Source organism: Toxotes jaculatrix, chromosome 20 (genome assembly GCF_017976425.1).
Source record: "Toxotes jaculatrix isolate fToxJac2 chromosome 20, fToxJac2.pri, whole genome shotgun sequence".
NCBI classification, from domain to species: Eukaryota; Metazoa; Chordata; class Actinopteri; family Toxotidae; genus Toxotes; species Toxotes jaculatrix.
Genome location: NC_054413.1, coordinates 5860876 through 5887858, shown reverse-complemented (window position 1 = coordinate 5887858; position 26983 = coordinate 5860876). Strand labels below are relative to the sequence as shown.

At 39.7% G+C, this 26983-nt stretch overlaps 2 protein-coding genes across 2 annotated transcripts; one reads left to right on the top strand and one right to left on the bottom strand.

Annotated features, from left to right (window-relative positions):
- Window positions 1-17305: 17305 nt before the first annotated feature.
- LOC121200767 (regulator of G-protein signaling 20) lies at window positions 17306-22001 on the top strand. The gene is given in 6 exon segments (XM_041066257.1): window positions 17306-17408; window positions 17411-17445; window positions 18542-18702; window positions 21081-21164; window positions 21287-21521; window positions 21813-22001. Coding segments are annotated over 6 exon segments (807 nt in total).
- A 261-nt stretch (window positions 22002-22262) lies between these two features.
- lypla1 (lysophospholipase 1) lies at window positions 22263-26802 on the bottom strand. The gene is made up of 9 exons (XM_041066258.1): window positions 26484-26802; window positions 26275-26306; window positions 25732-25797; window positions 25463-25510; window positions 25310-25380; window positions 25143-25216; window positions 24206-24307; window positions 23785-23961; window positions 22263-23695 (listed from the first exon to the last, which is right to left on the bottom strand). Exons 1-9 carry the CDS (start codon window positions 26550-26552, stop codon window positions 23636-23638), a joined length of 699 nt encoding a protein of 232 aa, XP_040922192.1. The 5' UTR covers window positions 26553-26802; the 3' UTR covers window positions 22263-23635.
- Between the last annotated feature and the right edge of the window lie 181 nt (window positions 26803-26983).

Here is a 26983-nt window from a genome sequence, read left to right as displayed (position 1 = left end):
AGGGATGAAACATAAATCACTGGGATTTCCGTTAGAGAAAGGCCAGATGGGCTGACTTATTCAAGGGTCTGTGATGGTTTTAGTGGGTTTTATGTGGTCCAGCAACGACTGCATCACTGTTTTCCAAGAAGTAAAGGCGACGGGATTTTGAGATTAAAATATAAGAAAAATGTTCCTCTGATTTCTCACCACGTTTAGACGTCTACCAGTGGGGGTGACACACTTGCCCCTATTCTTAACTATGACGAACAAACCAAAACAGCACATCCCACACAGCAACACATGCAATCAGTCGGAGGCAGAGGTGGTGTCCGGACAGCAGGCATTTCTCTTACTAATAAGCCCTGTCAAAGTGGAACAAGCCACTCATCCATCAGCCAATAACAAAACTGTCTACTTTGAACATCTGAACACGCAGGGAGATGCCCATTAATCACCATACTAGGGCAAAATAAATGGTCTTTCAAGAAATAAAGTTTCTCTCAGTTAGTGTTGCCCCTACAACGGTCAGTTAAGACCCTGTGATATTTTGGAACAGTGGTACACTTGGATTTTTTTTGAACGGGGGAAGTTCAGAAACACCTGTTTGTCTTCACACGAGTCCAAATACTCACAACAGGATAATTTTTCACAATAACATGGACAAAGTCAAAAGCCTAAATAAGATGATATAATCCCTGCAGGGAAAATAACACTGCATCAAATCCCCGCATTCTGTGCTTTCAGGGGGATAACTGATCCTCACTGGTACAGTGCCTGTAAAACATAAAAGCATTGGATTATTACATATTTTATTATTGTACAACATTGAATTAAAGATGTAACAAGGATTTCTGGTTAAAAGTCCAATACGAACAAGTATATATAAATACTTTATATAGCACGCTACATAAACAGTACAACACATAACATGGTGAAAATGTACTGTACTGTGCATGTACATGCTGAAATACATTAATAAAAAATTAAAAAATATCCCTGAATTTGCATACAGACCATTCAGTATTTCAAATTTAGACTTTAAACATCAGACCATATCGGTGTGAGATGTCCGTAAACACAACATAAATAAACTGTGGTGTGCGCAGGTCACTGCTGATCACAGGAAATGTCAGCGATTGTTTTCTTCTACTGCTCAGCCTGCTCAGTGGAGCCAAACACATGACAGATTATTTTTTTTAAAGATACGGAGTTGTAAACATCAATCTCAGACACAGTTCAGATGGGAATTCATGCGGATCACCTGCTGTCAGAAAACAACAATAATTGTGCAAATAATTCATCTAAGACGCAGTCAGAAGCAGACAGATGGACAAAACACGCAGTGTCTTTTTAGTAAGGGGAAAAAAACCATCAATAATGATGCTAATATCCCTCTTGCTCATGAATGCTTCAGTGATTGGATCCATAAATGCATTCATCTGTATTCAAACCACAAGTGGGTACTGCTGAGTTTTGCATTCCCAGACCACCATTTATTTTATTATTTAGCGATCAATTTTTTTTTTTTTTTTTTTTGGGGAGAGGCAAACACAGGGAGATTCTATCATACAATGCAGTGGCCCAAGCTATGAATGATTTATGAGAATCAGTACTATTATTCACCATCAACAAGTTTCCCATTGCTCAAGACCTCTGGGGGCCACAGGCTCCCTAGACTGGTCTTTAGGCTAATGGAGGTGACAACCTGCAAGTACCATCGTTCTAATGGTCATCAGCCTGACAGGCAGCCTGCTAATGGAGGCTGTGTCCCTCGTCCAGATACCTGGCTGACCTTACATTCTCTGGACTACACGCCTGAGGCAATTATAGGACTGTTAATATCTTAAAAAAACATTTATCGCCCAGAAATACATTTCAATACCTCAAGCAGAAGCAGTCACATAAGGGTATAGATCAGGGAAAATCATAATAAAAATAATAATAAAAAATTTACTTTAAGTCCCCTGTTTTGCATTTATTAGTATATAAACATAATAATAAAAATAAATTTGTTCAATGAGCCAGAAAAAGGTTGGCCACAGGTAGACAAGTCCAAATGGTTGTATAGTGCCAGGAAAAGTGTCCAAAAAGGCAAAAAAAAAAAAAAAAAAAAAAAAAAAAAAAAAAAAAAAGCCAACAAATCTGGAAAGCTACAGCTAGGAGGATGGCTCAATCAACAATTTGACAGGAGGGTTACTGAGGAATAACAAGCAGGTGCACAGGTGGATGCTGGGAGCAGGTGAGTGGAACTGGTGGGAACACTGAGGTCAGCTGCTGTCAGATGGGATCTGGAAGGAGAACGTGTTGACAGGTGAGTTGCTGACAAAAGAGGCAGGCAAAAAGAAAAAAGAGGAGAAGAAAAAAAAAACTGGCGCCATAAAAAAAATTTTTTAACAGTACTGTATGTATCTTATTTTTACCATGCAAGTTTTTTTTGGTCATTGGATGTGTATTTTCTAAAACCAGTGTAATTACATAAGAACTTGGTTGTGTGTTGCACACATCTCCACTCACAGCTGTTAAAATCCTAATCAGTGGACTGAAAATGGTTCAATGGTTTAACATTCCTCCATCTTAACTGCATTTGTTGGTGTACATTCAGGCAGAGTTCTCATCTGAGGGCTGCACTGCTCAGTTCTTTAAGTCAAGCCATTAATGTCAGATGGATTTTCTGTCCTTGCAGTATGGCCAATGCAAAATAAGAAAGCTTAATTATTCAAATATACAAAATTTTGAATTATTCAAAGCCTGGCTGATTCGCTCACCACTGCTCTGATTGTAAATGGATTCACCAGTCAAATGCCTCAATCAACAGTGCATTATTTATTGGCTACAGAAGAGAGACTCATCAGATGCTGACAGAGATGCACAATCTGCAACAGCTGATTTACAGTATTACTGAAAATTGTGTTTTCTTCTCCCCTACACTCTGATATTGTGCTTTTATCTTGGCTGCCCCAAAGGTTGTAGGCAGCATACAGAAAAAATCCTATTTACAGATTTTTTTCCCCTGAAGTCCCGAGTGTGCTGGGGAAGAAGGGCCAGCTCTTCACTGGGTAATTGGTTACCTCTTTCAGGACACAATGAGAGACAACCACCCAGAGCCTACCTTTCAGGAAACCTGTTTGCAAAGTAAAAACAACTGTTCCACAGCACAAACAATGAAGATGGTTTAGACCAGATCAATAAATTGTGCTCTGGCTTTCCCTCTCCCCTGGCTTAACTGTACCATCTCCATCCTGCCCTGCCTTGGGCTCCATGAGATCACACTCAGCTACTGTCAGTCACGTCATGTCAGCTCCTTTCTCCTTTGGAAGTGATTCAAGGTGACAAGGCGACTCAAGTTTGACTCAGAGGTCCAGACTCCCAAGGATGGGAGGACTATTTGCAATTGGAACAGCAGATAGTATCAGCAGCTGTACCTCACTGTACTAAGACCAAATTATCTCAAAAGATAAAGAAACAGATTTTCCAAAATAAATTTTTATCATATATCAAAACCCTACACAGACAGATCCTCCAAAAACACCGGAGCAAATTTCCAAATAGGTATTATTTAGATAAAGTGACCAAATTTTTTAAATCTAAATTGTGACTTAAAAAGAAATTTACAGCTTTGAGCCTGGCTCAAAATCTCCACCGCTGACGCTAAGTGTTGCACAGTGCATTCTGGGACACTTATCTTCCCCAAGTCCACACAAGTCAGCTCCCACTGCATCTTCGATAAAACGAGCGGAGTGAGAACACTTCCGGATATTTGATGTGCGCTTGAGTCGATGCAGAGTTTGAAGTGGGACAGCGCTTGGGCTGTGAATGGTGACGTTTCGCAAGTACAGAGAAGAATGCAGATTGATAAATGACCCAGCTGCCCTTTCCCTTTCACAGCAGACAAGAAAAGCAAACTGCTGCCACAGTGCAGGATGAAAGAGGAAGGTTTCACACAGATCAGATAACTACATTTGTTGGTGAGGAGGCTGAGGTCCCTTCAATAGACCTTATCTCCCATGAGACGTAAGCGGTCTGACAAAGGTTAATTAGTTTTTAGCTTGTCTTAATTGTCTTTTAAAGAGGACCCTTTGATGATTATCACTTAATTCACCATATAATCCTGCCATCTTTGATGGAGGCTGCTCCTTTTGGACCATTAATGAGCTCGTTTTAAATCAAATAAAATGCAAACATTCACTAAATACAGCATAAAGTTGTGTTATTTTGGTGTTTTCATAATAAAAGCTGCATAAGAAACTTGAAGTCAGTCAGCTCATGAGCGGAAGCTGCCGAAGTTCAGAAAAGAATCTCTTGCCAAGAGACTTCACACATTAACTTACTATAGTTGTATTTTAGACGGTTTTTGGAAGGTTCTTCTCACAATGGGATTTAGCTAGATAGCTTTGGGCTTTCTGGTCTCTCAAAGGTTTCTTTCCTTTAGGCAGGATTGATCACTGTGGTAGTCTCTGCTCCATGGGTAACCTGCTGGAGGGCAAGTTAAGTTCAGAGGATCAAAACATAGATATAAAAAGGCCCTTTACTCACCATTAACTCTCTGAAAAATCGAGTCATCTTAAACTTTTGAAATATTTTAGTTCACAAGGAAGTCCATCCTTGCAAATAACATCTTTATCTTTTATGCATTCTCTTAAAAATGTGTGCCTCTTTGTTTTCAGCCCATCATTTTTCCTGTGAACTATAAGAAAATCAGAAGTTGCACTGGTGACAGATTATGGTCAGATTTACTACAAAAAAAAAGTTCACACTGACTTTAGACACAACTTGTCTGTTTGTTTACATTTAGCCAGACCTCGACCTTTTGCTAACTTTAACAAAGGTTTTGCTGTCTAAACCTAACCCCAGTGTCTGGTGTCATACACGTTGGGTGACTCTGCTGCCCTTAGTAAATCAGAATCACAATCCAGCCAGCAATTACTCTGCCACCACAACATAATTGGGAAAACAGTTTAGTAGTATATAAACATCATTTCTAGGAGACAGGGCTGGTAATGGGAATCCAAACGAATAAGACGTTTCAAAATTGGACACATGAAATAGTAAATACACCCACATTTAGAATCCTATTCAAAACGCCTGAGTGAAAAATGACTCTTTGCAATGAAAGTCTTTAAAAATCATCACAACCAATTAGATTCTCAGATGAGGGTCTGGCTTACCTGTGTAAGGTTTTAGAGACACATCTCTCTCAAGCCATGTCATCATTATGTGGCTTGTTGTACACCTATCAGTGCTTTTTCAGCTGCTAGGACATAGGTAATTTTATCCAAATAAGACGGAGAAGCTAATTCTCAGAATATATGAACAATCTTAATGTGTTGTGTAAATGTTCAATGGGATTATTATTTTTTTCTTTTACTTTATTTTAAATGTTTAAACACATATTTTATCAGAAAAAAATCCATGAGATCACACTCCGCTCTTTAAATCATTTGAATTTGAGCTTTTAGGTCCAGTAATGAGTGCTGGAGCCTTTGCTGTCTGATCCCAGACCTCATTCATTACATTTTAGACTAGGATTCAGGCTAAATAAATTGGGTGCCTGTTTTTGAGGTGGTAAATTTTTCATCAGGTTTCACCCCCTCACAGCCCACTTGCTCACCCTCTTCCTCCACTCTCCCCTCCATCATTCTGGCGAGGCGAATGTGCCTGTGCCTACTCATACATAACCCCACAACTGAGACATTTCTGATTCTGATTCTGGGAGCTCCAAGACACATGGGGGTACATTCATATTGTTCTGCTCTCACTGTTTCTTTTTTTTTTCTTCTTCTTATCCACATTGGTTTAAGATTCGATTACAAATGCAGGAACGAAGGAGGTGTCTTGGCCCAAAGGCCCCCGATCTTTACATTATATAGGATTAACATCACCAGACTTGTAGGTACAAGGTTGTCATAAAGCAATGGTGAAATTATTATGTCTTTTGTACTGAGCAGCATATAGCCTGCAATTTCCATCCCCTCTGTTATTATTTTCAAAGATGTAATCCTAACATGGCAGCAATTACTCCTCTACTTTGATGTGAATTGTCCCAGATAGGACTGCCTGCATGTTCGAGCTGATTGAAAAACAAAGCAGCATGAGTGATTTAAATGACAAACAAAGCATGCATATAGGTAGAGACCGCAGGAGCAGATAGATCATTTTGATGTGACTCACCGCCTGGAAATGATGTGGGACAAAACTCAGCCCATCGCAGTCAAGAGAGATTCCTGATATAGCTCATCAAAGCACAGCTCATCAAATGGATTGAACTGACAGAGAGGACTCAGAATCACAAAGAAAAGAAGATCAAAGACCTCCTGATTACAGGTTTAAGATATCAAAGATGGGAATTACAGTGCCATTGGAGATGCAGACGGGTGACAAATTAAAGCAAAAACCAAAACAAAGTGTCTCAGTTAGGTGATGGGTCTTCACATGCCACCAGAACAGATTCAGTGTGCCTTGGCTTTGATTCTACGAGTCTCTGGAACTCTACAGGAGTTACAGAACATCATCATTTAAAAGGATATCCCCTCATTTGGTGTATAGATGATGTGGGGGAGAGCGCTATCTTACCAAAATCTCCCACTGCTGTTCAGTGGAGTCGAGATCTGGTGACTGCAAAGGACGCACCCATCCACAGGCCCCTCGTGCCCTGAAGACGGGGAGGAACTGCCATCCTGGAAGAGACCACTTCCTCCAGAACAGAAATGATTCATCGGAGGATAAATGGATGGTAAACACACTTAACCTTTATAGCGCTTTTCTAGTCTGATCAACCACTCAAGCCACATCACACTATATGCCATCCAGTCACTCACATACTGATGGTACAACCATCAGGGGCAACCTGGGGTTCAGTATCTTGCCCAAGTGTCTTTGATATGCAGACTGTAGGAGCCAGGGATGGAACCACTGACCCTCTGATTAGTGGACAACCAGCTCTACCTCCTGATATGTCAACTTTATACTGCTTTTGTACCTTTCTCTCTAAAAAGGACAAGTGAACCCAAACCATGAGAGCACAATGCCCCCCCACAGCATAACAGGACCACCAGAACCCCTCACTGTAGGGGTCAAGCATTCAAGTCTGTACTCTTGGTGCACACCGCAAATACACTTGCATACTTGTCGAGAATATGGTAAAGTATGACTCATCCGACGATATCTCTGTAAATCAGTGCCTACGGTTTTTGAACCACTGAACTCTCAAATGTGTCTATTTACTAATTTCTTTCCCATAAATCTGAATGCAGATATCACTTTAGTCACCATTCCTATTGAAACACTAGACAGTTAAATGCAGAACATCAAGTCAAGTCAAAACAAGTGAGCGTCCAGGATTAAATAATACACTACAAACCATGTTGAACTGTCACCGAGCTTCCTCTTCTGGGACCATAAATGTCTGAGCAAAAGTTCACAACAATCCATCCAACAGCTGCTGAGATATATTTCAGTCTGCACCAAAGTGGTGGACACAGCCATCGCTTAGCAGTTTAAGTTCAGTTCAAAAGTTTGTCAAGTCTTCACAAAACCTCCACTTTATTGCAGATTACACACAGCAATCATCAAAAACACTAATTAGATATAACCTGGAACAAACTTATCTATTACGTTTGTTTTCCATTTTGTCTCTTCGGTTTGTTTGGATTGATGTTTTCATATTATTTTCCACCTCTCACATAATCCACAGTGGGAACATGGAGATGGTCTTATTGGTATTTTGTCAAATGAAATCATAAACGATCAAATCTAACGTTATTTCTGCTCTGCTCCTTTTATGCACTGCTCTCGCAGCATGTTTTCACTGAGCCTCATATGAAAAGGCTGTTTTAATTGACACTTCGTCAATGTAACTGATGAATGCTATTTTATTATGCTGCTTTGACTTTTTATTCCTTCACCTTCTTCTGTGCTTTTCAATTCACTTTCATAACTTAACGGTTATGAAGGAAAAAAGAAAAGAGAGATTTGCTTTCGTAAATCTCTCCGGGTTTTCAATTTCACACACCTATGCTGTCAGTCTTATAGTTTTAACACAATACTCACACAAGTGAATTTGATGGTGGTCATGTTGCATAAAACCAGCATGTTGCCTTGTAGCTGAGAGAATCTCATTAAAGTAGATTGGTCTCCATTTTTTATTGCTCACACTAAACCGAGAGCATTAAAATCAGTGAGTGGATACAATCATTTGAACAGTCTGACAACGAAGTCCCCTCCGGCTGCTGCAGCTCTTTCAGACAGTGTGCACTCGGTCCTTAACAGGTGTACAGTGAAACTGATTTGACAGTCATCAGATCAGATCAGATCAGATCTGCTCTGACGGCTTCTCGGACTCTCTCAGGTGTGCCGAATTCATCACTGGGAGATTTGGCTCATCACACAGAGGATTGCTGACAATGATGATGGTGCATCAGTGGAGACTGAGGCATTTTTGCTAAGAAACAGAAATTAGGATGTTTAGATGACTACAGTGGTACATTGGTTATTTTCTGCAATGTCCTCGTGTTCTTCCACAGCACTCAGTGCTTTTCATTTTCCTGCCCTGAATACTGACTATTATACAGCAACTACAATATGGGTTTCCAGGTGATAAAGTAACCATAAGAATAATCAGGCACAGAGAGACTATAATGGAGCGAAGAAGGCAGTGGTTATGCATATTCATGCCTCACTCATTATTATGACTCTTGGTCCTGGGATTGAAGCAGAAAGCTTTTATTGTAAATAGCACATTTCAACATTTTCATGATAAAAATGTGTTTGTTTGTGTTTCTATATTCAATTATCATGTATAAACACCCACATTCTGATGGGATGCGAGAATACAGCCTATGGATTTCATTAGTAGTCCCTCCCTTGCCATAGAAAAATGCTCCAACTGTTATCTCAGGGGACACTAAACATGTCTGCTCTTTTCAGTGGTTTGGCTGCAGCAGACACATATTTTTGGACATGACTGTGGCGTGTCCCTGGGCAAAATATCTCAGCTTTAGTCACACTGTGCATGTTGTAAACACTCGAAAAGACTTTGAAACAGGCAGAAAACTCGGCTGCTTTGATATTTTAAAAAAAAAATCCATCTCCTCTGTTTGCTTACTTTTCATTTACATATCTACTTCTTTAATTCTGCTTATAGCTAATGCTAATTAAAAATCAAGTTAGAGCTCTATGTCTGAACATAAAAACATCTTGTCTAATAGCAAACTTGTGTAATTGTTCTCTTCTTGGCAACTTCAATAATATACAGACAGGCTCCTGCACTAATGTATTTTACAGATATAAAATACTGGGTCATAACATATTTCATGTTCATTTGACTGCTTTAAATACAGCTAACTGAACGGCCTAAGACCAAGACAGGATTCATAATCCTCTTAACCTCCATTCAAACAAAAAGAAAAACTGTTTCAAGTATCTACTTGAACCAATTCGTTTGATTCCCCTCAGCATTTATTTCTTGAGCTGATCTCCAGCTCTGACTCATCTCCAGGCCATTGATTCCCCTTAAATGACTTCAGTCTACACAAGACTGCCCAGGCTCTCACTCACTGCTCAATCAGAGGGTTATTCAAGGGAACAGAGACTGAGCAGATGGAGGGTTAAAAGAAAAAAGAAGCCTCACCTAAGTGGCCGCGAGCGTGTGAGGTCAGTGCTACCTTTCATTAACCTCTGTAAATAATGTTAGCAAGAGGGTCCTGAAACCTCTTACCCCAGTTTTAAGATGATAACAATGGATTTTCCTGGAAAATCATGATCACCTTGAAGCATCAGCTACAGTCTTGTCCAAATCAGGTATCCAGGACACAAACATGCTTGTGACCTGTACAGTTATCAGTATTAATTACTACTAGATGACATTTAACTCTTTAAGTCGTTGAGGTTCTGCATCCAAAAGAAAAAAGTTATGCCTCAAGAAATAAACAACCCATTTATTGCAATCAGAATCAAAAAGACCTTTTACGCTGAACATGAATCACCATGACTAACTGTGAGGATCAAAAACACAACAAATACCTGAACAAACATGGCACTGGACTTCTGCATGCAAGAAAGTACTAAAGCAGCTTTTGCATCAATAAATAGGATGCCTTTTTTTCTTCTGAGCAGCTGTGAATACAGTTATCCTGTAAGCCACATTACTGGCTCCTCATAAAACACAGCAGCTTTTTCCAATCCACCAACTTTACCCAGCCACCTCGCCTTTACCTCTCTCTAAAATTGCTAATTTACCTCTTCAGCCTCTTGAGGATAGCTAATGGAGGAAAACTGATTCAAACAGCGGCAGAGAGTGGACTTCTCTTTCAGGTGCTCTAAAATTGACAAATAATTTGTCCATTTCTATTATTTTTGGAGCAAAACAAACAATTACATGCCACTCAAGGGGATCTGCAAATTTAGCAAAGAGCTGAAGAAAAATAATACTTTTACCCAAGATATATATTTATAAAAGACACATTTGGATCATTAGAGACATTCTTTGCTGTTGTGATGTAGAGGTGATGGGCTGTCAAGGAGTAAATGACCCATTGCATTTGTGTGGGCATGTATCTGCCACCCAGGGTCCTCCTGCTCCTTTTGTCATAAACAAACTGCTGAAAATAAAAGGAAAATGCCACTGGTTTTAGCTGTGAATTACCTACTGTGTTGTGGGCGCTCATGATGATGCAACGAGGCAGCTCTCCAGGCAGCAGAATAAAGGATCTCACAGCGTTCGAGCGCAGGAAGGACCGTCTTTGCTTCCAGCATTATAGGAGGAAATGGATAAAAAGGAATCACTGAGGTACACAATGTTAAAGTTACAAGGCCAAAACACAATATTTGTTAAGTGTATTTGTTGTTAACTACAGCAAAAGAATGATTTATCTTATATTCAACATCATCGCACACATATGACAATTATTGTACACAATAGCAAGACTGATATCATCATGTACTGACATCTTCTGCTCTACCAGTTTATATATTTTTTACTGTTACCTTGCACTCTTGCACCCTATAACACAGGATACCACAGTAGTACACGTTACCATGTGAACATATACAAAACACAATTGGCACACATTACTCTCTGTACCATACCAAATCCTCTTTCCACAGGTTTCCCTAGCTAAATATCAACAGTAAGTACTCTTTAACCTCTATGAATTATTCTCATGAATTATCTAAATATTTTAAACCCAACACCAGTCAATGCAAATTCTCTCTTTATATTTACACAGAAGTATCCTTATAGTAACTAAACCAGCGGGTCTTGAAATGCCCCTTTAAACTTAATTACAGGGGCTGGTGCGTTAGCATCTTAGCTGTAGTTAGCATAGTCACGCCGACAGCCTTAGCTCTTTAGCTTGCACGACATTACAAAGGGCTAAACCACATTGCTAGCATGTTTACCGGGTTCGTAGTACTCTAGAGAGTTTGTTCCCGTTCGTATATCTTGCCATATGTAGCTCTGAGCACTAATTTAATTATTTAAAGCACATATAAAATTACTCTCTGTATTTAGCGAGCAAACTTTTTCTATCGGCTCCCGCCATTTTGGTTTGACGAAGCGACACACATTTTAAACCACGGTCAAATTCAGTGTCTCCGGATATCACAGTTACACAGTAAGACTCTACTAAAAGATACTACGGTTGTCTATTACCTAAGTTTCATATATAGTCAGCTTACCTGTAAGAAACGTGTAGACATTTCAGGTCAGGAGCGCGTTCTGTCAGGCGCACACCTGAACTCGCTCATCACTACTACTACTTCTGCTCCACAGGCGTCACCGACTCGTGCTCAGTGTAGTGTAATGCCTAAAGCGCCCTCTGCTGACAATACTGAGTTTAGCAACTCCAAAATACCCTGAAACATTAATGCATTTAACTGACAAATTGGTTTTCTGGTGTTTTCACTCAGTAAAAAAAAAAATTAAAGAGGTGGGTACAATTTCCCTGTCTTTTCACACACAGTACCACACTAGCACTAGTTAGCTGGTGAGATAATCACGACTAGCCTTAGCTGAAGCTAAATTTACCTTTTATTATCATGTTTTCCCCAGCAGATGTCTTTAAACAAAAACTATGTATTTTCATTATAAAATGAAAGCAGTACAACCTTTTAATTTTTTGCACAATGACCTGTCCAGCCTGTTACTGATGGCTGTGGTGCAGCCATCAGTAACATAGCAAACTATAGTGATGCTGGGGAATTGAAAGTAATGCTTAACACTTGTAATTTCTGATAATACAGGAGGCCGGTTTACATCTACTATATCTGTCTCTGTTAATGAACGAGGTAGATGGATCCTTGACAAATCCTAAAATAATAGACCAACTGGCATGAGGGAGGTGAAAGGAGAGACACTGGTTCTTTTTTCTTTTTTTTCTGCCTCAGTGCAGCAAGCCATCACTGTCTCAGTCCAATTATTTTGGAGGAACATATTCCATTTCTCCCAACCTTCATTTTATTCCTGAGAGATTTCTAATTATCTGTCCACAGGAGACAAGTTAAGCCTTGAAACAGAGTAATGTAGGAGCGAGAACATTAAACCTTAACAGGCATCCAGACAAATGTTAAAGACAGTGCAGCATCCACCTGACAGGCTGCGCTGTAAACACCAAGATGTATGGTGTCACTATGGACCTCTATGGGATGTATGAGCACTCAGCAATGGAGAAGAGGTGGATGTGTACCTTCAGTTTATCATGACAACTGGATGACATATCACTTTTATATGTCAGCCGCCAACTGAAGCCAGACAGTGATCCACCAAATGATTTCCCTTTCCCTAGTGGATGAAGAAAAACACATCAAAGAATGGAGAAAAAAAAACAGATTTTTTTTTCTGATGTTGTCTTTTCACATTTGCCTTTAGACTTTCTGTGGACACTGTTGCTGTTTAGCAGTGAATGAGGCGTGAATATGAAGTACCTCCGTCCTCGTCACTCCATTACCTCCTCTCTGTGCTTCTCATTATAACCTTTTCCCCTGGGAGTGCAGGAATCGCATGCACTCTGACTGCAGGGCTTACATTATGCTACTGCCAGGTGCTCTTGTTATTGTTCCCCCCTGAGTGTATTTGTAGGTAGAGAACATTTAAAAATACTTATAGGATAGAAAAGCAATGGACAGGGCATTTAAAATTGTAGTGTATACATCATATTTCTAATTTAATGGACGTACGTATGTCATTCAATTACCTTTACTCCTCCCATAAAATCTAAATAATGACTTGAACGGAAATTATGTTGATTAATTATGTACTTCCCATATTGAACCAACAGAAAGGTCTGTATGATTTATTGATCTTTATTGCAGAGGGAAATATTGTATTTCTTACTCCATTATGTTATTTCTAAATCTGAATATGTAAAGGACATAAAAGATCTGAACACTTCTTCCACCACTGTTTGAAATATACATTATGGTCAAAATATGTGGATATCCCTGACCAAGTACTTTAGGTGTGGAGCTGATTGTTATAGTTTTTGTGAGCATTGGTTCAAATGAAAGGAACTGAGTTATCAGCAGTTCAACCAGAGTAATTTTTCTCCTTTTAGATTGTGTAATTTGAAGGAGCTTTTGAGGTCTGAATAAATAACATGCATTTAACACAAAAAAGTAAAAATTATCATAAACAAGTAGTTCTTTCTTTGTGTCTCTTAAATCGCCTCCTGTCCTCTCAAACTTAGCTTCTCCAGGGTGGAAACTACTGTTTAAAGACAACAGTTTGCTTCCAAATCTGTGGCAAGAGTTTGGAGAAGGCTCATTCCTGTTTCAACATGACATTTCTCCTGTGCACAAAGTTTACCCAGTTTGGTGTGGAAGAAGTTGTTTGGCTGCAACCCCACTTATTTCCTCTTGGATGAAGAACAGAGGCTGTCAAAGCAGCATATAAATGCCTACAGATTTTAAATAAAATGTTCAACAGTCACACTTGTGGTCACAAAACTTTTTAAACTATAGAAACATACAGTGCGCGTGTAGAAATACAGTACAAATACACTCATGTCTGGTAGGTCTTGGAGGCATTATGCATTACTCATGCAGAAAGAGCGCGCATTGTACAGGATACAGCATACATTTTTAATTCAAGTCCTGAATAAAAAAATAAATACAAATCAAATTTAATGCTCTACTGCAAATCCTAGAAAGGTGATATCCATTATCATGATTCCACCTCCCTGCTGCAAAGAATCATATGGATGGTGTTCACTGTGAGTGTCTGTCACAGCGCATTGCCTCCCGCAACATGCCGCAAACAAACAAGTCTTTGAAAATGACAGCTGCAACCCAAACTTCAGACATTTAGGAAAGGCACGGAGGAAAACAAATCACAACATATGAAGTCTTCATTTTATCAAAATGAAAGTGTCAGAGTTAAGCTGAATGATGACGCCCTTCTGTCGAGCTGTGTGCAGTCGGAGGTCTTCTGTTCCTTGTGTTTCTCTCCGGCAGGCAGTGACAATCCTTACAATCGCCTGCAGTTGTGGCAAACCAATTTTCTCCAGTGTGGAAGCTTTGCTCTGAGTTAAGCTGAAAAAAAGAGCTGCGATGCAGTGACAGAGGGAAAAATGTTCCTATGCATGCATTGAAGTTAAATTGGAAAAATAACTGGCCCTGATTCATCAACCATTATGATAAGCTCATTCTTAAATCATTCTTTCACTTTATTAATAGAGATAAGAAAATCAGTTAGTACAACTTAGCCATGTAATTTATAGTTGTTGTAATTACATCAATGAAAGCTTTAAAATATCATTGTTTCTACATTATTTTTGTGTTATAAAGTACTGAATAGAGTAGCTTAAAATACAGCTACATGTTTTTCGTTATGAACTTAAAGTTTCTTGCCATAACTTTTTCTCCTTCCTCTGGTTAACTATCAGTGGTGAAGAGTATATTTAGGACAGTACCTGAGTAAAGTTCTGAGGTACTTCATTTGATTTTATTTTGCTGATTCAGATTAATAATAGAAAAAATATAATCAACAAATACATGATAAAACTTTTAGTTCCTGCTTAGTCCAACTGATGAAATTGGTTCGGAAACAAAAAAAAAATTCCAAATCAAATCTCTCAGCAGTGGATGTGATTTACCTGAGGACACATATAAGTGTCCTCACCCTCCAAATCTCCTGTTGTGCAGCAGAGCCCTGGAGCGGCCCGCAGGCCATTTCTGCCTCCCTCTCACTCTGATATACAACAGTCCAGCATGGCCAGCCAAAATGTGCAGCTCTGTAAGAAAGGCATTTAATCAGCCAGATGAAAAAAGAAGAGGAGTCATTACAGCGGAAACCTCTGTGGCTCTGAGATAAACTCAAGAGAAATCCTCAGAGTGAGTAGCTCTACTTTAAATTACAGAGCAAAAATGTGTGAAAAACAATTACTTTTGAGCCTCAACTCATTAAAATCTTTTTACTCATTGCCATAGTAGGAATAATGACTTGTAAAGAATCGAGCTCCACACTGAGAAAGAGGGAAACATAATAACCAGAGTGAATGTAACTGCACATTTTGTGCGTTCCACTCTGCTGGGAACTACCTCAGCAGACAGCTGGCTGGGTGATTTACTGAATGTGTTTTGGAAGGCTGGATCTTTTATGTACAAGGCTGCAAGCTCTGAAACTGATATCATATTGAATTTAGAAATAATACACCTACAGTAGAGGTAGATTCGCTGACAGTCTATAGGTGCTCACACCCATGTGAAAAGATTGAAAGAGTCACACATGTGCTTATATGTTCCAGCTATAGATCACAGTAGCAGTTATCTCACCAGTAAGGCAGGGTCCATTAAAGAGGCAATTCCTCTCAAAGATTACGATGGCTACAAGCTGTTTGATTTATTATGAGGCTTGGACAGAAAGACTTCTGTATATTGAATTTGTTTTATAGTTGTTTCACACATACACATTGGAAGGAGATGGATATTCCTCCTCTGCTGCAATCACCATTTAGCATATTTTCAGTGTCAGATTTGCAGCTTCAGCTGCAGTGGATAATCTCATTCCACAATATGTGCTGTGCACTGACATTGGAGTGCAGGAATGAGAAAATGTATTCAATTTGATTAGTTTTCCACCACTATGTGTGTTTGGAAGATAGTGGGCTTATATTTGTGATTGTGCTGCAGTGAGATGTATAAATTCTGCTTTGGTCAGATCATCCACCAGCAGAATATTTAAGGGCACATTCATGAAAGACCAGGTGCAGCATCTAAAATAAATTTAACCCAGACTCACTGCCATTTACCCTGCATGTAGAGGGAGGAAAAGCAGGTTTCACTACTTTATGTACAGCTTGGTAGGTTTGTCCAGTTGTTCCCAACCTACAGGTCGAGCTCCTCCACAGGGTCACAGGATAAATCTGAGGAGTTGTTGATTAATGGAGCAGAAAATATAAAGAAAAATTCTGCTTCATAACTTTAGAGTTATATTTTGGATTTTTCTCTGTTTTTTAATTGATCCATCTGAACAGTTTAGAGGCAAAATGTGTCTTTGATGTAACTGCTAACAACTTATAGACATCTGAAAAAGGCCAGTACACTCGTTTTTTGTGAGGGAACGGTTTGAGAAACATTGGTTTTATCTTTAACAATTTGCTGTATTTTATTTTATATTGACTACAGATATTTAATGGTATAAAAATTATAACCCTTCCCTCCAAACTGTGGTGGAGTGCAAAGTAGCATCAAATGGAAGTGCAGTAAATTATCTTAAGCACAATACTAGTAAATATTCTCAGTATCTTCATTTACACCACAAGAGCATTAACATCACTGTGAAGGCAGAGAATATTGACAAGAAATTACTGGTCCTAGCGTGTTTGAATAGATCACCACTGCCCTCTGGTGGATACAGGTATTACGGGGCCTCTTGCTCGCATCAGGAAAGGTGAAGCTGCAGATGCGCTCACTGGCGTTTCCAGATGTTTGATTGAATTATTCAGTGCTCTGGAGTCCAGAACTTCTGCGCATCTACCCATGTTTATGCATCAGTTCCAAACACCCACAGCTTGCCAGTCTCAGAAATTAAAACTTTACTTTGTGACGCTGATGAATTCATATATTCCCATGCAGTTTTATGAATGACTCGTGATGGGATTTGAGAGGGACAAAAACTAAGACGAATACAATACATTTCTTCCAAATTTGCTTCAGCAGAAATGAGCAGCAAAGTTTATTGATGATACTACATCAGCAGCTCATCTCAACTGATCAATAATCAATTACAAAAATCTGATTACTATCTGTGCCATGCAATCGCCTGCCAGCCTCGGTCTGTCCTGAAGGATCTGTCTGTCACAGCCCAGCGCACATTGTGTTCTGGCCGTTTATGCACGGGCGCAGAAAAATCTTTTCACACTTGCAGGAAACGCATGCGCGTAGGGGAAACCAACTGGTTTGTGTCAAGTCGAGGCAGACGGATGTGAGCGAGCCAGAAATCACCTGTATTCTGGCATTCATGGTGACACAGTGAGTATTACATCTGATTTTTGAACAGTGCAGGCCTCACGAAATAATTCGAAAACCTCGTGTTTGTGCATCTTTGTGGAGAATGAGACGGGTGATTTCAGGATCCAGTGAGGCTGGAGCATCTTTATCTGGATCTTCCAGCGACCAGAAATATTAGGATTCATGTTGGACAATTCCTGCATATTGTGATCTGCATTAAAATGAAAGAAGCGCTGATCAAACCAATGTAAATATGTGCAGATCTGCTGCTTTTTTTTTTTTTTTTTGCCTTGGAAGGATGAAAATCATCTGGCTGCACTGTAAATTATCAGCTTTCCCGATCAAATAATTTCATTATGTTCCTATAAATGGCTGCACACTGCTTGCTTTAGGATTATTGCATTTCTTGAATCGACCATCATCATCGTGTGTATGTGTGTGTGTGTGTGTGCGTGTGTATCCTCCGGAGGATGCGACTGATGGATGCGATTGCAGCGGTCCAAGAGTAACGCCTTGTCGCTATCACTGCTGCTCATCCCTCACAGACAGAGAAAGGAGGAGAGAGCAGGAGGAGGGTTGTTGCTCGTCACAATTTGATTTTGTTACATTCAGCATGATCCAGCAAACCGGTAGGACATTTGCCATTTGTTTCTCCAGCTGTTTGTTTCATCGAAATATCTGAACCCGAACGGCACGACACTTTGTTTCTTGATTAACAACAACAACAACAGCAACAAAAAATGTCGATTATTGAGGTTGCATTGCTCAGAAGTTGACCCCGCGCGTCATGGTCGTGCATTCCGCAGGACGCGGCTTTCTCGCTTCAGATAGTGTTGAAATTTAAGCAAATAATCACTATAATTTACGGGATTGCGGAATTAGATTGAGCGAGGTTTCATTGCTTTTTCAACCAAGTTTAATTCCTTGTTTTCTCCTCAGGCCTCCGTGGTTCAGCACGCCTCCTGTCAGATCTTTAATCTCGTGTGATTTCTTGGACTGTGATGTTTGTGTGCATGTGTGTGTGATGCTCCAGCTTAATGCGGTAATCATCTTCCAGTAAAGCCTTCCCCTCCTCAGCACGGCTCTCTCACTGTGGTCTCCCGTCTTCTCCTTGCAGTCCATGGGCTCAGAGCGGGTGGAGATGCGTAAGAGACAGATGCAGGTTCATCAGGAAGCAGCTGCCAGTGTCCTTCAAGCGCGCCACAGAATGGGAAACACCCCCACCAACGCCTCAAACGCCTGCTGCTTCTGCTGGTGCTGCTGCTGTAGCTGCTCCTGGTAATAACACTCCACTGCTTCCCACACATGCAGGGCTGGAGATGGGAGAGATGTAGTCCAAGGCACAGAGGGGGAACTAAGGGCCCATTAACTGTATTCTGTGTAGTCTTGTAAATATCCACCTTCCTCCACACAGTTATTTACAGGGTGATTACTGGACACATTCTAGGTTGAAATGATGGTTTTGGGATGCTAATTTGCAGCCGTCCATCCATCCATCCATCCATCCTTCCTTCCTTCCATCCATTATCTATATTTGCGTATTATTCATTTGTTGCATTAACATCTTCAGGCTGTATGAATATTGCAGTTTCTGTATCATATTTTGGAGAAAGTGTAAGCCCTGTTTCCAAACCAGAATGGAGAAAAGAAATACAGGCCTGAAAGTCCAGAGTCCTATGATTCAAGAAAACATCTGAGTAATCGAATGAATCTGCAGATTAAATGAAAATGAAAATAACTGCCAGTTCCAGTTCTAGTCCACGTACTTCAGAGTATCCACTTTCAGTAGTAACAGTAAAGTTTTCCACTGGCAGACTTTTCTATTTCATATAGCATAAATTATAACATTCATTATAAAATATAATAGCCATATTGCAACACATCATTTTGGCTACCTAGAATATAACTGAATTGGAAATGCAACCACAAACACACAGGTTCACATCTATAACTGTGCAGACATATGTTAATTTTTCATCATTTGCTTGATAAATCTATCCCCTCCTGTCCTTGATGATTGATGGGAGTCTATAAAACATATTAATGTGTAATAATGTCAGTTGTGCTAGGGTGAAATCTATGTTGTCATGTTCCTTCACTTGTTATATAACATAAAAACACATTAGCGTTTTTGTTTTTTTGCATCCATTTCCTGTCATGCCTGCCGTAGTACTTTGCTTGTGCAGTTCACTGGCTTTTAGAAGAGCACACTGTTGTTTATACTGATATTAATCAATATACTGTGCATTTATACTAGATTTGATTTTCTGCAAGCATGTTGCAGCTCGCCAATGTAACCAGTTTGTAAATGCAGTGCAGCAGACTGTATTTACATCTTGCATAGATACTTTGGAAAATTATGACACTAAATTGGATACAGGAAGAGAATACGATGGTAGATGGAATATTTTTATCACGTGTGAAAAATTCCTGTGCAGAACAACATGCCACGTATTTCAAAATGAGAGGAATAGTTCAGCAGCAATTTGGTTTTCTGTGGTACACAGATATGTCTGTTGTCTGTTTTTTAAAGGCCCATGGAAAATCACACATTATTTACTAGTGACTTACTAAATGTTATGTGAGACAACAGCATGCTGCATCATTTTATGATATGAAGATGTCCTCTTGGTCTTATTTGGTAGATCAGTGGATGCAGCTTCCTTTTTGCCTGCATCCGCTCACACATTCAGCAACAGTGCAGCCCACACTTCGATCCCAGACAAACAGATTCACAGTGGTCCTGTGACCCACGTTGGATCTCACTTGGATGGAGGCCTCAGGGGTTTAAATCTGTTTTGGATTTATCAACCGTTTACTCGAGCTTCCTCTGAGCACAGCCAACCTGTTGTGTGCAGAACATGGCCACGTTAATTCACTCCACTGGGGACAAGTAATAGGTTTTGTCTCTACATCTATATCAATTCCATCTAATTGTTGCACAGCTACAACAGCCACATTCCCAGATGGGATGGCTCACAGTGGACTTTCACCTGAACCAATTAGTCTACAGCCAGCTGCTACATCAGGTGTTGGGAACATTTTAATTACGCACTGTGATCCCCACAGGATGAGGTGGACAGTTGACACACTTAACTAAATATGCAACCGCTCCCAGTGGATCATTCTGAATCTACTGTAGGTGTTCTGTTGATCTGAATGTGGAATAAACAACATATATAAAATACAGGCCTCCTCTATGCTGTAATATAGAAAATCAATGTGTGTGATTGGTTTTAGACTCTATTTGATGCTATGTAACAAAAGAAATACACTTTTAAGGTGTAAATTTTGTAAGGATCTCAACATATTATATATGTACATGTGATTTTTAGAGGCCTGAAGAGACAGGAATTAGTGAAAAGTAGAAAACAACCATGGTTTTGTTTAACAGAAATACTGAGACCTCATTGGGCCTAGCAGCAGCATAGGTGTACTGTTCATGTGTCTACATACTATTGGCTATGCAATGTAATATAGACACTGCAGTTTTTTCTGTGTGATTTCACATTCTAACCAACTTCCTGTATTAAACTTAAAAGTGCCCCTGAGCTATTTTAAATACTTCACTACAGTGTGCTGGTGGGAAAAATCAAACCTGCTTGACAAGTTACTTTAAATAGCTGCATGATCACTGCGTTTTTTTTTTCTTCCAGTTTGACTGTTAGGAGTGAGGATGAGACAATTCAGAGATCCACTTTTGAACGCAGGACAGAGGGAACAAATAACTGTGAAGAAAGGTAATGGATAAACACTGTGAAATCTCCAAGGAGCATTTCAACAAAACTCATGATAAAACTTTCATAATGTGCAGTGTGGCATTATTAGGAGAATTAAATATCAATGAACCTTTCTTTTTAAGCCCGAAGCCTACTCTGGAAGACGCCCGCTCCTGGTCAGTGTCGTTTGAAAAGGTGATGAAAAGTGCGGCGGGGCGCAGCTCCTTCAGGCAGTTCCTGCGGACAGAGTTCAGTGAGGAAAACATGATGTTCTGGCTTGCCTGTGAGGAACTCAAAAAGGAGACCAACAAGACGGTAGTGGAGGAGAAAGTACGTCAAATATATGAGGACTTCATCTCAATCCTTTCCCCTAAAGAGGTGAGCCACAAAAAGGCACCACATGTGCTCAAGAGGACTGCATGATATTATGGCTACAAGATTCATCATTAAGTATTGCATTCTTACTGGTGTATTACGTTAACACTTCTTTTTACTGACCCTTATTATCAGTAAAAACAAGCTTTAATGCATCTCTCTGGAGTTCAAAGGTCAGTTAAGCCAATGTCTGTGGCCACATAACCAGGGATTCACATACACGTGCATCTGCTGTTGGTGTGGGGTGTTTATATTTTACTGATCACTACTCTTTTGTCACCTCATCTCCTCCAGGTCAGTTTGGATTCTCGCGTTCGAGAGGTGATAAACCGTAACATGCTGGAGCCGACCTCTCACACGTTCGACGACGCTCAGCAGCAGATCTACACCCTGATGCAGAGAGACTCGTACCCCCGCTTCATAAACTCAGCGGCGTACACAGATCTGCTGCAGAGCCTGGAGGAGCCTCCCCCTGAGCCATAGACTCTCCACTGCCACACACTTAGCTTTTCAAAATGGCGCATGCGTCCCACCCGAAGGAGTTCTGTGCTCCTGCTGGAGTCCTGCTATTTAGAGAATGACAGACAGGAAAATGAACACTACTTAAAACCAGTCTTTATCCAGCTGTAACTGCTGTTTATTTACCCATGATTAGCTTACCAAAATCCTTGGAGCAAACAAGAACAAATGCTAGGTTCAGCATCAGTTACTTGTTCGAAAACATATCTATATTTTTATATATTCCCTAGCGCTTGACATTGCACTTTTCTACCTTGTTTAATGAGGGAAAGCATGTATCTGTGAGCACTGCATTTGTATTTAGGTATATTGTGAGCCTTAATGCATATCCAGTTCTTGTAGACACTAGTAGTTATTTAACAGTAATTTAAGAAGAAGGAAAGTGCCTTGGAATAAGATCTTCTACACTAGCACCTTTGGTCTAACATGAATGGTGCGACAATGACTTCACATGTTGGTGCTTTCAGCTCTTCTCAAAGATAAAACGTTTTTACATCTCAGTGAGCTGATACCCGGAAATAGATCTTGTCTGTGTGTTTCAATACTGTGATATTAGTCATATTATATTTAATTTAAACAAAACAGGGAAACATAAACTGAATACATGACCATGACCACTGATATATTTGTGTATTTAAAAAGGAATTTGTGTGAAACAGACATCTGAATTCTCACAAATTAAATAAAGCACAATCCTATGTTGTTTTTGCTGTCGTGTGTTGTGAACATTCACTAAATATTATATTCTGGTACAACACATTATTTGACATGTTCCGTAAATGGATTGAATATTAAGCTGCTTTAATATACTTTTAATATTATCTCTGCAAATGTGCTTTGTTTGCAGGTTCTGTATGTTGACATTTGTTCAACTAATGTAACATTCTACACATTCAGGCGGCAAAAAACAGTTATTTGCTCCAAATTATCTTGGTGATTTCTTAGATTTCTATTTTTTTCATTTATTGTTTTGTGATGGCAACAATACTGAAAAATACCCATCACATGTTACGAAAAAGCCCAAGTTTATGTCTTTAAGTTGGTTGTTTGATTCAACAACAAATCCACAACCCAAAAAGTAACATAGAAAATCAGGAAATCTTGAAATTCCAGAAGCTAGTGTCAACAAACGTTTGGCGTTTTTGCTTAATAAATGCCTTAATTAATTGTGCTCAACAACTAATACTTCAGTACTCCTACAAATAGACATTAATTAAAAACATTTAACAACAGGCCATTTATTGTAAGATAGTAAGTATTAAACCATAAAGTATAGCCCTAGTTATTCCAATACATACATTTCCTGCAAGTAATGGCTTGTCTCAATGGCAAATAGCTTTACAATCAAGCAACTAATGTTACTCTACTGTAACACTGAGGATCATGTGTGGCTCCAGGTCAGGATGCAGCATTGTTTCAGTCATGCCTCTCCCGGGCTAACATGTAGCAGCCCCAGTCCTGTCTGGCTCTATGAGTAGCAGCGTGGTTTTATTGTTACGTAAGTCAGTGGTTCCTCAAGTTCCTCGACTCCAGATTCCTCTGGAGTCAGTCCCAGAGGACTCTGATGGTGCTGTGTGATTGAACAGATACTCCCGTGTTCATTCATCACTGAGGGGAGGAAGCTGCTTCTCTATGAACCGTTTGATATCCACCATTTCCTGCCGAGATACAAAAGAAAACCAAAAAGATGTATAATACAAAATGCAAATAGAGATACAGGGTCAAATGTGACTTTCCCCACACTGACCTCTGGACAGGCGCTATGAGGTAGACCGCGATATGACTTGAAGGTGATATTGGAAGGATTGATGAGACTTTTCATCTTCTCTGCTGTCTGGCTACCAAACATAAAGGGGACCAGGGGGTCGGCATCCCCATGGCATTGTAGGACATGCATGTCCTTGTTAGCGCTGTTGGCAGACGCCTGAGAACAGAAGAGATTAGGATTATGCATATCTGATTATGACAGATTATGACTCGGCTGTGGGATATCCCTAAACCTTAATTCAATAAAAGGAACAGTTCACAATAAATAAAAAAAAAACACTGGAGGCATTTTGTGCATATTTTTGAGAAATAAAAAGATGATAAAGGATTTATTCTTTTAAGCTTCTGGTTTAATGACCATCTAAAAAGCCTAATATCCTCTTTTTTTTTTTTTTTTTTACCTGAGGGAAGGACTTGCGAAGAGGAAGCCAGCAGCTCAGAGCGACCACTCCAGCAAGCTTCTGCTGAGTTGTCAGAGCTGTGTAGAGAGACAATGCTCCACCCTGGAAAAACAAACCAAAACAACACAACAACTCTCTTAAGCCTATTATTAACAGGGACAACAAGCATAAAACAGCAAAGAATGGAGGTCATTTCGGATTCCTACTGCATAAAAAACAGCCCCAACTGCAATTCTGTATTATTTAAACATCTGAAACTAATTTGAGATTTGTCCACTTGCATGTGTAATTAAATGTTCACATGCAGGTCACTTCAGCGCAGTGTTGTTGACCAGTGTGTGTGTTGCAGCAGAGCTGGAGCTGCACAAAGCGATACTGCCAACTGATTCGCTGAACTTGTGGTCGATACTGAAAGGAACAGCTCAGGGGGCTATGTGCTGAACTGTTTCTTGGCCAGGCACAGCAGCTTCATGGAGTCTCTGCTGGTTGTCTAGCAACTGCAAGAAACAGTCCTGCATATAACCCACCCTGAAATGGCAAACTGCCGTTTTTATGCTTAGACTTTTGTACAGATTAAAAAAAACAAGGTATAACATGTTAATTTGTGAGCTTTGAGGTGCTGGTAGGTTGCTCTTCGAACCTTTGGATGTAGCCAGACTAGCTGTTTCCAGCCTGAGATAACGAGCTGCTGGCTGTAGTGTTATATAAAATGAACAGACATTAAAATGATATCAATCTTCTCACTTAACTCCACCAGAAAGTGAATAAGAACATCTCGCAAAATGCTGAACTTCTGTGTGAATCTTACATGCAATTTTTCTTTTTGTGTGCATCTATCTTTAGGATTTGCCTATTTAAATACATTATACACATAAGCAGTGAATCACAGTAAAGACAGTGTTATGTAACACTTCATCTGCGTACATGCCACACTCACCTGTGAAAATCCACCCAGGATAATTCTGTGCGAAGGTATTCCATTCTTCACTTCTTGGTCTATCAAAGCTTTAACTGTAGAGAAAAACATGTAGATAAACTCTTGATGCAACTGAAATTAAAAAATACTGCACCTTCCTTATATGATTACAAATTTCATAGACGTACTGTTCTCTGACGCTCTTTTGATACCAGTCTCATCTTCGTCAGCCTCTGGGCTCAACCCATAGATGTCAAACCTATACATGAGAAAACAAATGTGAGGGTCAGTGTGTGTGACAACCAGTCTACTCAAATATGTTCAAATACTGAGACACTTACCAAGAAGGCATGGACATTCTCATGTTCAAAGAAACAGGCATGGTGGGACTGTAATCATTGGGAAAAAAACAACATCACAATTTGGCTTAACTGCACAAAACATACAAATGTTGTTGTGACTGTAAACAGAATGTCAGCGAGTTTTTCAAAGCCAATTATAGTGGAAAAAAAAAGACATTCAAGATGAAATTAGGTGCTCATAGAATTTTTAAGACTTCCCAAGAGCCGCAGACACCCTGTGCAATGTCACAGCTAGTGTGAATACTTACGCATGTGGACAGATGTACTTCACATGTGGTATCCTGATGCCTGCGAAAGCTTCTGCCCACCCGTGCCTGCCAAATTGGACAACGTTAAACCCCTTTAAATACAGTCAGTGGTAGATGAAGTACTCTGATCTTTTACTTAAGGAAAAGCAGGAAAACCACAGTGCAGAAATACCCTGTTGCTACTAAAAGTCATGCATCCAAATATATTTAAAATACAAAAGTAAAAGTACTTATCATGAAGAAAGACCCATTTCATAATAATGTATATTTTACACATTAATGTGTACATGACTTCAGTGTTGCAGATGGTAAAGGAGGGATTCTTTTTAATCAAGTCTTATCTATCTTAATCTGTAATAAGTCATCATTTGTTTGTTTATTACGTTTTGTATTATTTATCTGAATCTGCAAAGCAACTAGAAAATAAAGTTAACAAATAAATGTGTAACTGAAACACACAACTGCACACAATCTTTTTGCTTTAGTGAGTAAAACACAAATAATTTATACAAGTGGTGAAAAAAAAATGTTGCTTTCACATACCCAGTATCACCAAGGCCATGCAGAAATATCACCTATAAAAATAAACAAAAACAAAACAGTGACACTTATTTACATGTGCAAGTACATGCGAATACATGTCAGAATCTGGCAGCTAATTTGTATGTAGCTAAGTAGTTATCATTGGAGGTGACATCTGCTTTTGATCTGCCTGCAAACTAGATGTAAATCCACTGTCCCGGTGAACTCACCGCTGCAGTGGCTTTCCGGGCAGCAGGCACAATGGCAGGTAAAGGCGCTGACATGTTATTGCCGCACATACAGCGCTGAGGCAGCTGATATGTAGGAAGAAGTTAGCTACTGTTAGCCAGTAACGATATTCCCCAACTATCAGCGTGTGTCGATCTCAGTCCAACTCTGGCTGCCAAGCACGAAAGAGCTGAAGGACAAATGTCGACCAGCCCTGTATTGCCGCTGGCGGTCGTGGATTTCTTTTTGGAAGTTGAATTTTGTGGAAAACAACAAACCGCCGGATCACTCTAACAGCCAGGACGCTACTCGCCAACTGCACCAACGCGCCTCTTACGCCCACCCCCTCTGTTACGTGATTGGCTGTCTTCAGAGGTCGTTCACAAATGAAAAACATAGATTGGTTGGTTAAAATGTCACTGAGCGCTGCTTTAATAAGGGTTAAATCCTCAACAATGACAGCAAAGCACACTTCAGCACCACAATGAGATTATACAACTGT